This window comes from Manduca sexta, chromosome 27 (genome assembly GCF_014839805.1).
Source record: "Manduca sexta isolate Smith_Timp_Sample1 chromosome 27, JHU_Msex_v1.0, whole genome shotgun sequence".
Classification (NCBI taxonomy): domain Eukaryota; kingdom Metazoa; phylum Arthropoda; class Insecta; order Lepidoptera; family Sphingidae; genus Manduca; species Manduca sexta.
Window position 1 is genome coordinate 15,669,373 of NC_051141.1, and position 15,552 is coordinate 15,684,924.

Here is a 15,552-nt window from a genome sequence, read left to right on the forward strand (position 1 = left end):
TCTTGAGTTATTTTGAGACCTATGATAATGACGGATTGCGAATAGATTCTTCGTGGAGCAGAGACGCAGAGAATTCGCAACGAATACGCCGCGGGAGCGTATAAGTATTGGCCCTTCAGTAGCTTTATCTCTTTCTACCGTGATAGAATTAATTCAGGTAGGGCAGGAATCATTAACTTATTCCTTATCTTGACGGATGGTATAGAGAACATGATTATAGTAATTAATTCATTATTACTCATAAAAAACTATTTAATTAATTTATTATAATATATCTTATGCATATACACTTGACATTTTAAATTGTGTAAAAATACAATGACGGGTCAAGAAAAATCTTGCCCCACTTGAAATAATGTCTTAATGTCACCAATAATGCGCTTCAATCAATATTACACCTTTAAACATACATCATAAGAGTTATATCAATATAAACTTGCAAATGTCGATAGAGCCATCGTTATCACAAACGAGCGATATCTTTAATTCTGTTGTAGATAATATAGGAATTGATAATACGAGTACGCGTTGATGCAATAGTAATCAGATGCTTATCATTGTATTATTCCATAAACTAATACTACAATTTTGTATGCGGTCACATCTCATTGAGATCAAATGATAATTTTAATTACAGTAAATACCGACGAATGTTTATAATAATACATTTTGAGCTTTTATTACAATAACCCCTTTAGAATGCTGGCTTTTTCGCCCTCTAATTAAGCATTTGACGTTATTTAAGAAATAAGGAAAACGATGTTTGATATTGATTAATTTAATTTATAGGTAAACACACTTGTACTTATAATTCAATAGTACGGAATGTCACGGGAAATGCGCTGTATTCAGCAACAGCCGTTCATTTTTAGGGTTCCGTACCTCAAAAGGAAAAAACGGAAACCTTATAGGATCACTTTGTTGTGTGTCCGTCTGTCAAGACCCTTTTTCTCAGGATCGCGTGGAGGTATTGAGCTGATTTTTTTTCAAATACTTAGGTCCCTTGGACCTGTTAAAAAAATCAAACCTCTAAACCAACGCAATCAAAATTATGTTTATGCCGCAAATTTTCGAAAGTCGCAATGGAAACAAAACCCACAAGGTACTTTCTGTGAACTCAGAATCTTGAAATTTGGCATGAAGCAGTGTTTTATAGCACATATAAAGGAAAAAATCCGAAAACCTAATTTTTTTAGACCTTTGTCTTTGATTTATGTTCCTTCAGCTTTCCATATTGTAATGTTATGGATTTCATTTTGCAATAAAAATACCATAACTACGACTCGACTGTCGTGAAGGGTCAACTTTTACTTACATACCAGGTTTGTACCGAACCCTCGGTGCGCGAGTTCAACTCGCACTTGGTCGATTTTATTTTATTTTAATATTCGATTTGCCATCATATTCATCATATTTTATGTAATGAAAATCAAGTGTAAGTAATCAACACAATTGCTTTTTGTACGATATCAGAACGAAACAACGAACTAGATATCTCCGAGTCAACGTACTCATAAGTTATCACCACCTACTTTTTAGTAGGCGATGTTGATATTTCTGCCACACCAAACAAAGTGGACTAAACAAAGATTGTAATTACACTGTACGACTTATTTTAAACCTTCCGTTTCTGCTACTAAAATATGTATCTTCGTTTAAATACCAGAAATTACATTAAAATAAATCGTTTCGCGTGCCATGCCATTTTCTTACTCAAAGACTATTCCACTACTGCCAATGAATGCTAAGATTTCAACGACCGCGCATTATACTCAAGAGGTTCACGCGCTCCGTTTGGCAGTCAATTCCCGAAGTAACCCGACCTTCAAACCAAAAGTCGCTATGCCCGTTACATTATTTACCTTCCTATCAATGACAAAAATTATATCAAACATTAATCCTGTGTAATATTTAAAACTATCAAATATAAATGGTATTTTTACATAAAACTAGGTTTTGCTCGCGAACCTATCCAATTTTAAGAAATTACATGATTTGAATTTCGCATTCAAATTATGTCATTAGTATGTGAGGTCGTGTAATATATTTCTCAGAAAAACCTTATTACTGTCGGAACAGCAAAGTCGGTTTTAGAATCCTTATGGCCCGTACCCAACAGTGGGACGGTATATAATCCAGGACTGATATTATTATTATTATACACGGACCACTCGTCTAATTACAGTCCCAAGCACCCGATAATATATTTTATTTGTGAGTTGACACAATGGTATCCGTTGTTACACAGACTGTGCAGCACCTTAACGTCCAGGAGCAAAGATCTTGATTCCAAGCTTTAAATATTGTCAAGCTTTAAAAATGTTGTATAGTAAATTTTTGGGTTGTGGCATCTAATTTATAGCAAACTAAAACTTTTTCTGAATTGTCTCAAGTTAATTATAATATTTCTTGTAAAATGGATGCCAGATCGTTGCTGCGTATTCAAGTTGTGATCAAATCAAGTTTTGTGCCGTAGAAGGAAGTGGCGAAGGGTGAAATTCTTTAATATTTTTTATTCACATCCAGGTTTACACCTAAGTGTAAACCTGGATGTGAGTATAACATAAGTACTCGAGTCTAAACTCGAGTACTTATGTTATGAGCGCCATTCCGTGCATAACCACACGATGTCAACGTTGAAATCGTATTAAATGCAGGTGTCCGGGTTGCACTACAGTTGAGTCGAACACAATGAGTGTACGGATTTTTTGTTAAATAAGGTTAAATTAATCTTCTATTAAAGGATTAAGTGTAAGTAATACAATAAAAGTGTGTCCAATAATACAGGTGTACGAGTAAATACTCGATATGTCCGAAATATTATACATTTATGACACAAAGTCTTTGGTGCAAACATATATTTAATATTATATTTTTTTGTTACACTGTCCGTTTTGTTTTGTTAACAGAGAACTCTGTTATATGCGACTAGTAGGTTTATACCTGCCATAAAAAATAGATTGCATAAAATGATCTCACATTTAACAAACGCCATGGGTTGAAAGAGCACTCTCACAATTCATATTGTAAATACAAAACATTTTTCCGACATACCCACGCAATGCAGTAATTAAATTAAAACCAGCAGTAGCAACACTCGGTGACCTTTGACTGTTGCTTTGGACACAAAGCCGTGTGGGGCGGCGGCGGGAGTGCTCGGGCGGGTGGATGTTTCTATACTATCAAATATCTTGCCGACTTTACAGCTTCGATAAACAATGTGTTGTATTCATGGCCGTGTGTAATTATAATAGGAAAATTATTTCTGTTAGGTGTATCGATTAATAGAGCTGCGTTTCACGTGGATAATATCTACACAGGCAACATCAGTTATTATTAAACCGAGAACAAATACTAATATTAACTTGCAGTTAAAAATAAACTCTTATGCCAATCAATTTAATTCGACTAGATTAAGTTTATTGCTTAAGGAAAAAATTACATTTTATAAATGTAATTTTTTCCTTAAGTTAAGTAGTTATACTAACAAAAAATTGAATAGAGCGCAGCTGGAATCCTGCAACATTCCCACAGGACGTTTCGCGACAGTGAAGAAATAACACACGCCTAAAACGTACGATCGGTAAACGTAAGCATCGATTGATTCTAACATTTTTCTATCGTATTTTAATAGAACGATAACAAAGAATACTACGTCATTAATATGACGATTGACTCATCATTACGTGTGAGGTGAAATGGGACTGGACATAAATGTAAAAAGCAAAATTGCATAGGCTATGATTTAATTGAATATAGATACATATTTCAAATAATAATAGTAGTAACCTTTGATGCGATGGGACATTATCGCAGAAAACAAACCATCCAACCACAAATATTTGTATACAAACACGCACCACGTTTAGTTCCATCGATGTTATGACATAAAACATTCATTAAAATTTATTTCTGTTCAAAATAAGTATAAATAACAATAAGTTACCATAACTAAATAAATTGGGAGAAATCGCAAAATTTTCGATCGCAGAATCAACATCTGCACCTTATGGACAAGCGCGAACTTTATTCTTAATTATTTGCAGAACAAAAAAATAAATCCACATTCAAATAAATTTAGATTAATCAGTGTGCGCTATCGTTAGTCGAATAAGAAACAACACGCCATAGAGAAGGCGTTTTAGTTTAACTAACAATAGGTTAAATCAAACACAACCGTTTGCATTGGGACCGCGTCGAGACCGACAATCTCAGCATAATCGGATGCAATTCAATAAAACATTATGCCCCATACATAAACAATCATGTATTATATAATTCTATAAAGGATTGTTCAGTATTAAATGTTTGTTAGTAAATATTTTATAAATTCTTGCTCAGAATTATGCCTCGAACAACCGTTTGATATTTGAACCGTAGTTCAAATAGCAAAGGCATTTAAACAATAAGACTCTTGCAGGCTTCCAGGATTTAAACTGCAGATAATTAAATCTGTTGCTTCGCCGTTTCAAATAATGTCTGCATCTCATATTACTAATTTTATACATGTAAAGGTTCGTGGAAAAGTTTGGATGTGTTTATATTTGTTAGAAGTTGATACAGAAACTGAGCGGATTTAAATGATATTTGTCTGTATCATATTTATGGTGAAAAGATATGGATTGAGATAGATACGAATCAGGAAAACCTACATACCACAATCAGTGAAATTGTCTTTTTTACGTTTTAAAAGACACTCACGCATTTAATCAAGCTGGGTCTCAACTGACGCACCCACTTTCCGCCGTGTGTATTCCATGCCACGTAATAGCGGATAGGTCTCTCGCTATATCTGGCACAAATTCCATACTCCGGGCTGATGCCAAGTAGAAAATCCCGAACCGGGTATTGGACCCAAGACTTTAGCACTGCAGTCATACCGTGATACAACTACGCCACCGAGGTAGTTTTAAAGAAAATTAATTTAAAAAGGCGACCCTCATTCGTACACATACCAAAGGTTAACATGAGTCAGTAATGTTGAAACCTAACTGGATCGAGCACATTATTGTTAAATTGATAGTGGTGTTAATGCGGAAATCTACCGCAACACGCGCGCACATTATCCACTGACGTCATCACTGTGTTAAAGAAAATATTGCCAACGCACGAATTGTTTTAAACCCTTATATTATAACAAGAATGTTGGATGACAACACCAAATAAAAATACGAAATTTTGTGAAAATATTTGGATCTTTGTCAGAATAAAGGCGATCTAATTTAACATGATAGACCGTCCGGATACAAATACAATATCTATTTCCCTTGGAAAAGTTTACAATGAAGCTTTTAACTGTGTTTTTATAAGGGGTCGCAAACCGGCATTCCGGACTGCGAAAATACCGGAATATTGGACCAAATTGTGAACTTCAAAATACCGGTATTAATTTCACAATAACCGGGTCATTGGCTATTTTGGAAAAAATATTTTCATAACAAAATGTTTGTATAATTATTAATTTCTTGAGTTCTATTTCGCTTGCAATTTCATTCATACCACACGTAACACGGTTGCAAGCAAATGTTACCATGATTATTCCCGAAGTGCCGAATTCGTCCGATAATAGCCGATCAAACGACTAAACAAATAAGTACATAGCATTATTAATTTCATGACTATTTTAATTTTGATCTCAAGGGCTACACAGTCCAAACTGATTTAATATTTATATGGCAAATACTTTGTAAAGTGTTGTGTTTGTTGATTAAACGTTGATTTTATCTAGAAAATAATCCCTTTTTATCATTCAACCTTTAACTAACCCTAAGCAGTTATTAAAATTTGACATTTAAGTTCTAACTTACATGTTTATTTCTTATTTTTATAATATTGTATCTTCAAATACCGGAAATACCCGAATTTATTTAAGATTAGTACCTACCGAAAATACCGGTTTTAAAAAATGATATTGCGACATTGCGACCCCTAGTTTTATGCCGAGGTTCCTATATTATAATATACCTATACATATAATATTATAGAAAAATATGATTAATTCATCTACGTGCCGTAATAAGTTTATACCGCGTTATGGAAGATATTTCCGCGATATGTCTGATTGTGTCAAGTGTACGAACTACGATCACCCGCCTCCGTGCCTGCAGCGATATCACACAACTCAAACACAACACACCTCTTATCAAAATGCACGTTCCTTTTGATTACTTTCAACTATTCAAACATCTGGCGATTAGTCAATTACCATCTTTCTCCTCTACTAAAACCAAATGTGGAAATACGTGAGAATGGATTCGGAATAAATTTGACAAACACATAGTTCATGTTTTTTACCTTACAGACTACTTTTTATTCAAGAAAAGTACGCTTTTATTGCATAAACGACTGTAGATATAAAATTTATCTACAATGTGCATCTATCAACAAAATGGACAGATTTGAGCATTTTCCATTCTGCCAATAATGCCGAAGAACTGGCACAAAATATGTTATTCTACTAGGGACGTGGCATTTTAACCGATGTATAAAAATATGTATTTTTAAATAGGAAACAAAATATTCTTTCTTTGTTATATTACTTAATATTGTTTTAATTTAATTACATGAATTACGGTACGTAATAATCCGAACAAAGCGGTTGTCTGGACTCGCCGCCGCAGTAAAGCTAATGAAGAAATGTCTGGGAAGCGGATCAGATAAGTTTGTTCTTCGTGATTTACGTTTCCGAATAATCGAGTTACGTTATGTATAGGTATTTTCAATGAGTAAACTTAAATAAAAAATATCCTAACGTCACGGACCTCTCTCTAGAAGCATGAGAATATTGCAATCGCAGGTTCAAAAACGAATGTCAACAATTCAAGGTTAGTAAACGGGTCTGAACTTAATAATAATATAATGCAAGACTTACGTCACAGTCTAACTCGTATACAGTTGAAACAACCGAGAGAGCAGATAGGAAAGCAACAAGTTCAAGGGCACGGCCCGACGTCTGACCTACTTCGGATCGAGCCTTTGTTTGGGTATTAACGGCCCGTGAACGGAACCCCTATTACAATGAGGTGAACAAGATTTTTATGCCACTGAGGATCGTAGCCAAGACGACTTACCAGAATAAATACCAGTTATGATAATAGAAAACAAAAACTGCAAAGAAATGATAACATACGAATATGTCTATAACTAGTATATGACATTCCCGTACTTAACGTGAGCGTTAACCACTTTAGCCCCAGCGGCACCACGGCAAAGTGATAAAAATTGACACGTTTGTAACCTGAATTAACCAGCTAACCAACGGTAAAGCACGTCAACATTCAATATTTTTAGTGTTACCTCATATTGATAGAAAAGGAAATATTTTATCACATTTCAACAACTTGTACAATAAACATTAGCAGACATTGGACACCAGTAAATTATTATTAACACTTGCTCTGCTATGCTAACGGGTCAATATGTATTTATAAATAGGGAACATTAAATAATAATGCCGAATCCAATTTCATTAAATAACTTATGTTAGTAAACGTAACATTAAGCCGGATTAAAACTTTGAACAAATAAAAGTTATGAATCATTTACGAATACATATTATTCAGATCAATTTAATTAAGAACTAGAGCGCCCTACTGCTGGCTTCTGTACTAGACACTATGTCGTTGGGCTGCTGACCCGAACGTAATTGCTAATCAGCCCCGGGCAGTAGTGGTTACTTTTTGCGCCAAAGCTACAATAAAAACATGTGGTTCGGGTAGACACGGCCGCATCCCTCGAGGCGTTTATCCTTCATATTAGCCGATATCGACGCTTCGCACTTCATACCGTCCGCGGTTCAAACATATTAAGGGCATCAAATTGATACCTCGAACGTGTTATTCGGTGTGCTATATTTAACAGACAAATTTTAAATACGGCACGCAATACGTTTTGCGCGACACTACTTCGATGACGATGAGAAGTTAGAAATGATTGCATTTATTTAGACATATTGATTGATGTTTTACTACAATTTTTTTCAAGTTCATTAACTGTTTTGTTCTTAATAATAATATCAATGCCTACTAAGGCATAGTGCTTGCAATCCCTAGAAAGGATCCCTTGCATTACTTTGGCGACTCTTTCTTCTATTTTACAAGCACTTTCTTAACTTTGCTCGGGCCTTTTTCACTGTCTTGTAATTCACACATTTCCATTCAAGTCAGTCTAATTGTGTAATTTATTATCTAGACACTGTAAGGTTTCAATGACAACAAAAACGCTGTTATTTCTTAACAGATTTTAGAGTTATAAGGGATAGAATGGGCGGTTGACTGAGACTGCGCGCAATTTTCATAGCTGCTTTGTGACACTGCTGCGTCATGCTCACGCATGTCAACCTCACCGATCTCGTACTGTTTCATTCGGCCCCATATACCTAATACGATAATACAACCCTGATCCGCCATCTCAAGAAATAAGCCTCGCTAACTACGATCAAATTGTCTAAATTCACATTTCCAACATGCACCCCGAGTTCACAGCAAATAAGCGTTCATACGAATTCATGTTAAAAAAATTGTGGATAAAATTTAAGCAAAACTTGTAAAGCGTAACGTGAGTCACTTTAAAAATGACACATTAATTTTATTTTCATAATGAGTTTGGTTTCATGTTTCCTGGAATGTTGCTCAATAGCGATCGCCGAATAAAGCTAGAATATACAATAACGTTAATTGCAACTCATATTTTCTTTATTACAAAGTAGGTGTTTTTGTACACTTTTGAAATATGTAGATTGCAAGAACCTTTAATTGGAAAATGTTTTCAAAATGAAAGCAATCTGTAAAGATCGCTAAGTGTCAATGACTAGAGCTCGTTAAACGAGGATCAATAATAAATTAATAGCGATTTGAAAGAACTGCAATAGGAGTGTTCCTGCTAGGCCACGACAACCTAGCCCCAGCTGGCATGGCAGCGCGTTTTTACTCGTTAAAACTCGTTGCCTGCTTTATACTTCCCAATACATTCTCCCATGCACGCTGTTGACTGCAGGGTCTGTATCCAAAAAAAAAATACTATTGCGCTTGATTTTCACAGCGCCGTTCTGCGCTAAGCTTATATTATAGTCGTGGATAAGCGGTAAGAAGCCGCTGCGAGAGGCAAGTTGCCGTGACCTGGCCTTCAGGCACTTTGGCAGAGGAGTGGCGCCTACAGAATACAATCCACTCCCCTCTACTTTTCCCGAGGGGGTCGTAAGAGGCGACCGAGGGCGAACTCCAGCTCTGCTGGCGGTAGGATAACTTTGTCTTCCCGGATAGCGACCACCGTACGCGTGGCGGAAACCCTGCCATAGTGACCCACATTCACGAATCGCGTTCCAGGATCAGCCAGTGTATATCCGGTTTCTAAGGGACTTGCGACAAGGCACTACAACTACTGGCCGTGGTGAGCATATGCCGGTACACCGTCGGGTGTAAGCATATCCATCCGTCAGCCGGGAGGCTCATAGAAACGGTTGTCCGACTGGCCGCCCGCGGTACAGTACAGGGGCCCAAACGTGGCTAACCACCTCGAGAGGCTGCCTCACCATGTCGCGCATAATCTTGGATGGGCCTTTCGTGCCGGCTGGTGACCGTGTGTGGGGTCCCGGCAGCCCATTCCGGCAGGGTACAGGGGCCCTTCCGTCCGACGGGTCGGTCTGTTTCTCCCAGAATATTCTCGTGGCCCGATGCCAATCGCGGGGGCCTACGTGTCGTGTCTCAAGTCCCTTACATTGTTTCTTCCCTCCTTTCCATTTTCTACCCATGGCAGCGTAACATAAGAGTGCAGGTCAAACAGCGGTGCACAACCCCACATCCACATTCACAATGGAGTTCACAAACATCCGTGGACTCCATTCGTACCTAAACGCAGTCCACAATCATCTAGAGACGGTTCGGCCTGCAATGCTCTTCCTGACGGAGACACAGATTTCCTGTCCTGCCATACTTACACTATCCCGGTTATGTTCTTGAAGAGAACTTCAAGTCAAAGGCCGGGATGTTTGGGTAAACGTAGCTCTCAGAGTCGGGTCTACGCGTGCTTCTACCGATCCCATGTCGGGGATGATGAGGCAACTCGGCTATTTAACTACACAAGTCAGGCGGAAGATGAAGCACAGGGCCAGTGTCAAACAGCGGAACTGGTGGTCTTGGGAGACTTCAATGCGTATCACGAACTGTGGTTGGGTTCCTCCAAGACAGACCATGCTGGAAGGACTGTCCACGCATTCGCTCTGACCCACTATTTGTCCCAACTAGTGAATCAGCCCACCAATCCCAGATGTGGCAAGTCACAGGTCTTCACTGCAGGACCTTCTGCTGACGAATTATCCGTCCGGATAGTGTGTCAGTAGGCACAATTCTCGATACCTCTGAGCGCTGTTTAGTCGGAACGTCGGTGCCAAGTACCTCGCCTCCACGGCTTACGAAGGTGAGGCGCAGAGTCTGGCACTATTCGTCGGCAAATTGGGATGGCTTGCGCGACTATTTCGCATCCATCCCTTGGCGGCAGCGCTGCTTTGGGCCAAATGATCCATCTGCGAATGCCGCCGCTATCGCTGACGAGATCAGACTGGAAAAACTTGTGGTTTCTAGTTAGTTCTGGATGGACGGAGACAGTAAATGAGACGACGAACGGCATATTAGTATCATTCAAATATTATAAATACGAATGTTTGTGAGGATGGATGTATGGATCGATGTATGTATGTATATATGTATTTGTTCCTCTTTCACGAAAAAACTACTCAACGTATTTGGATGAAACTTTACAGTAATATTGATTATACAGCAGAATAACACATAGGCCAAAATTTATAATGATTTTGTGTAATTTAGTCATAATAGAACGATACATATCAAGTAAATCGGAAAAAAAATTATCCCGCAAAACTTCTTCACGCGTGAAAAGCCGCGAGCAAAAGCTAATGTCACATACAATTCAACACGAATTCAGAATTATATAATTATGAAAATAGAGGGGGCGGCAAAAACCCTGGCCAAGCCACAGGACAGATCACATTCGGGAAGTTATAGTCTTTGCCCTAATTCGGTTGTTGCAAATACTTATTGCTTCTGCAACGACATCGGTGGGTTTAATTATTTTGAACTTTAACACTGAGTAGTATATATACTACTACGATATTACTCAATATTAAATTCATAAGATAAATTACAAAAAGGGGAATAGTGACCGAAACGTAAAAAAAAAATATTTGCAAAATTAGGAAAGCAGTTTTTCCCGGTTACTTCACTTTGATATTCTGTGAGGTAGTAGAAAATGGATATACCTACAAGGATATATCAAGTGGGTCTTTCGTTTGCTACACAGTCTTCTACCAACTGTTCAAATCATTGAAGGGCATCTCATAGCGCACACGCAGAGAGAGCGTTGACAATTCGCGTAGCTCGAGAGTGTGATAGCAGTCTTACTATGACTACATTGTCGCTTACGCATTATATAATCTTCTAATATTTTTATTGGGGTAATCTATGCTGCAATCGTATTAAAGGACAAGAAATTCGCGTCACTGGGCACTTACCTTCAAATAACACCATCCACACCTAGTGAACTCGGCAGTATATTTGGCGGGAAAGCCGTTGGTGAGATGCTCGGCTATCTTCTGGGCCCAGTTACGACGCTCCGATGCGCTGGCGCAGCTGAACAACACCTTGCGCGGCGTGCTTTTGTGTCCCCCCGACGACACCGACAACTCGAAGCAATACGAATTGCTTGTTGTACTGTTGGAATTACGGTTCAGTTTTAGTTAGCCATTGGAATTTCCATAAAACACTTCAATTAGGTTACGTCTTCTAAACATCATAAAATAAAATTAGCAGGTACATATTATTAGTCTCATATTTAAACATTCATATTCGGACGAAAACCAAAATTTGACTGTGTTTATATCAGAAAACGTGTTTTTTTTTTGTTATGACTTTAAAACCAATGCAATAAATGTGTAAATATTGTACTGTTAGGTAAAATGTTAATAAAATACTGGCCTAAACGAACAATACTGAGTAATAAAACAAAAGAGAAATAAGTTATGAGTAATAAATATAACATTTATACATCATATTGCCAAGAATAAAAAAATTGCATTAATCATCAACAGGTTACATTTTCTTGAATGTATTTTGCAAAGAACACATTTTTCAAATAGTTTCTACAAGCATTTACAAACAGACTATCTGCAGCTCTTTAGTTTAATCAGCCTCATCATCCAGAAGTAAAAAGATGCTATGAGTGTGGGAATAACAGCTTTTTGACTTTGACAAGGTAATAGGCTTAATTTTATTTATACTTAAAAAAAATGTTATCTAAAATCTATACAATAAGTCTTCACTATAAATTATAATATATTAACACTTTAAAAATCTGATGGAAGGGATAATATAAATGTGAAACAATAACAAAGACACATTCTGTGTGACAAACAAAAAGGCAAGAGATAATAAAATAATCCTAACACAAACTTACTAATGTTACTCTTGGCAATATTTGAAATCCAAATTGAAACTATAGTTTAAAACCAATATTAATGCATATAATACTGGGTAGCCAAACGCACATACATAGATAGATGGCTTGGAGGATGTTTTCTTATTAATTTCTGTTGATATAAAACATAGTACAAAGACTAAGGAAATTAGGCCATAAAATTTTTAATGTGTGGTACTAATCTAGCTAGCAATTTAGTATTTTTATTATTACAACTGGATTTTATTATTTGTACCTAATTGAATAAATTATAATCTTTTACTTTTAAATCTGATTGTTCATTGTTTATTACTTACATAATAAATCATATAAAAACTTTACTTAGTATAATCAGTTTCATTCAGTTGTTTTGTGTAACAAGTATATGATTAAAATTTATATAAATCTCGATTTTTATTCAAACCTTACATTATTACATTAAGCAATTCTCATTAAAACTGCATTTGCTTATAACTACATGATGTAATTTGATAACATTACTAAATAACAGCAACGTGATGGGTCATTGCAATACTATATCTTACCTGGATGACAAAGGGAGCACTATTTGCAGTGAGTAAATGCTGTCCAATGTGTAAGCCTCCTTCAGGATACAATTTGTTGCATCAGAATAGCAAATTAGTTTTTGGTCAGAGAGCATACAGTAGCGTGTCTGTGAATTCTTAAACAAGTCTTCAACAACATTGGACACTATCCTAGTGAGCGTACCACTGAAATATGGCACTGATGTTGTGTGGATTGGAGGCCTTTCCACAGCTTCAACTTTTTGTACTGGTTGCTTCTGGGATTTGTGTAACACATTATCCAACTTCAGTTTCCTTGAGAATTTATGTAAAACCGAATGTGAAGGTCTAGGCTCTTCTTCTGGTGGGGGTTTTGTGTCATCAGTTGCCACAAACCAGTTAGAATTCCTATCTTTATCCTGATCAGTTTGTTGTGGCTTATTTGGAAATAAACTATCAAACCTTTCTGGTGGTGTTGGGGGATTGAAATATTCACTCTCATCGAACTCAAAGCTATCTTCATGGCAGTCATTGGAGACTATTGTGCCATAAGTGTCTCCTATCAAAAAAGATTCTAGAAGGAGTAATTCATTACTGACTCCTTGATATTTTGGTGATGAACTTGTTGTGTGAAGTGGATCAAATTCATAAATGGTGCTCTTGCTTGGCCTGGGTGTGACCTCAACAGGACTGGGAGTATTTGGCTGTGATTGAAATGGCAAAGTCCAGTTTTCATACATTGAGTTCTGTCTCATTAATTCAGCAGACTCTCTCTTTTTCCGTCTCTCAGGTACTTCAGGGAAGGACATAGTGCTAACCACACTGTTAGTCCGTGATGGCCGTGGAGTGTCATATGTGAGGTGTTCATTAGAATTATCATAATCTCTGCTATCATGAGAAATTATACTTACTGAATCGGTATTGGTATCAGAATTGTTGGAGAACAATGACATGTCATCAAAGTGGGTTGCGCTAAGGTTTACAGAAGGTATGTCTTGTCCCTTATGTGATTCGTCATTTATGAACCTTTTCTGTTCCAATAGCGGTGAGTGGAACTGTATGTTGTCGAACAGGCTGACGTCCACTACCGGCATGGACACACACCTCTGCTCCGCGTCCTCGGCATTCTCCGCTTTTCTGGACCTGCGCAATTTCAAGCCAGCCGTCCTAGTACCCTCTATCACCGACTTGGCGACTGAATCTCGCACCGCCCGTGATGTATTCAACGTTTTCTCCAAAGTTCCCTTGGCGAATTTCGAGCCGTCGATTATCGATTTTTCGATCTTCTCGTTGGCCGTTTTGGCGGAGTGGCTCACCTTGGTGGCGACGTCCTCTGTTAGTTGCTTGGACACAGAACTTATCGATCGGAATATGTCGGATGCCGTAACTCTGTCGTTAACAGGGAGTTTGGTTCGCGGAAGGGGCACCGGTCGAGTCACGGGTTGACTTTGTGGTAAAAATGCGCTTCTCGGCTTAGGCACCGGCGGCGTATCCATTAGGGCAGGCTCTCTGTTTGGCCACTATCACAAAACTAAAAGAAACCAACCCATAATAACACTATTGTTGCAAACTAAGGCACTGCACAAACAAAACTGGTGACTCAGATAAATTTATCCACTTGATTGTAAAACTGACCTACTTTCTAAACCGACTGCTTTGGTAATTTAAATTAAAACAGAATCAAAAACAAACTAAGGAAAACTAAAACAGATGTTAAAAACAAAGGAAAATAAAAGAAAATAAAAGAGAAACGAAACAAGTCACCCACGAACTAAGAGAGTGACCTCTATAGTGTTGCCAGGTAATAACTATAAATTATAAATTGATCTTTCTTTCTCGCCACGCTCAAAATATTGATTTTGGCTCAATGCGCTAGTTACTTACGTGAAAGTAACATTAAAAGCAAAATATTAAGTTTATCGGTATAAACTATTACCTTTATTATAGTAAGTAGTTATATTGACAACATCTAATTTGTGAATGCATTTGCCCACTTAGATACAATTTGTAATTTGCTTTATACATTAATTGTAATAGGGATTATTCATTAAATTCTTATTATTAATCCTCAAAAAAGGGCGCCTAGCCGAAAGATCTACCCCTGCCACCTAGCAACACCTTACAAAGCCGCGCTGGTTTGAAAAACATTGTAGCTAGTGTACGTAGTGATTATATTCTCTTAAATGCAAGTATGTACGTCGGCTGTACGAGCAACTACCTTAATTAACTCCTGTAACTAGAATAAAACTTTCTTAGGAGACTGTTTATCATGTTTTAACACTTGGGTTCTATAATCTGCGTTTCAAAAAAAGTAGTACAGTCGGCATAAACAGGACCAATTAATCTAAAAATGAGTTTGATAGCGATTGATCTTATTGTTATAGGTTATTTCATCTAGGAAGACTCGCCCCGCTACTTTTTAGCGGGCGTTTTGTGCGGTGTCGCGGAATAAGGGGACTGAATGCAGTGGTCTATCAAAAAAAGGGCTATCAGACCTAAAGCATTATTTAAAAATAAAGGAACAAAATTTCTGTTCGCAGTTACCATTAAATATTCTGTGACA

The 15,552-nt window shown here is 37.3% G+C and overlaps 1 protein-coding gene across 1 annotated transcript in view; it reads right to left on the bottom strand.

Annotated features, from left to right (window-relative positions):
• The window catches only part of LOC115453072 (arf-GAP with Rho-GAP domain, ANK repeat and PH domain-containing protein 1), a 75,766-nt gene extending 60,986 nt beyond the window's left edge, over positions 1 to 14,780 (bottom strand). The window contains exons 1-2 of the mRNA XM_037444017.1: positions 13,011 to 14,780; positions 11,525 to 11,723 (exon numbers count right to left, since the gene is read on the bottom strand). Of these exons, the coding sequence (XP_037299914.1) occupies positions 11,525 to 11,723; positions 13,011 to 14,485 (1,674 nt within the window). The 5' untranslated portion in view covers positions 14,486 to 14,780. The remainder of the gene's footprint in view (positions 1 to 11,524; positions 11,724 to 13,010) is intronic.
• Positions 14,781 to 15,552: the final 772 nt, after the last annotated feature.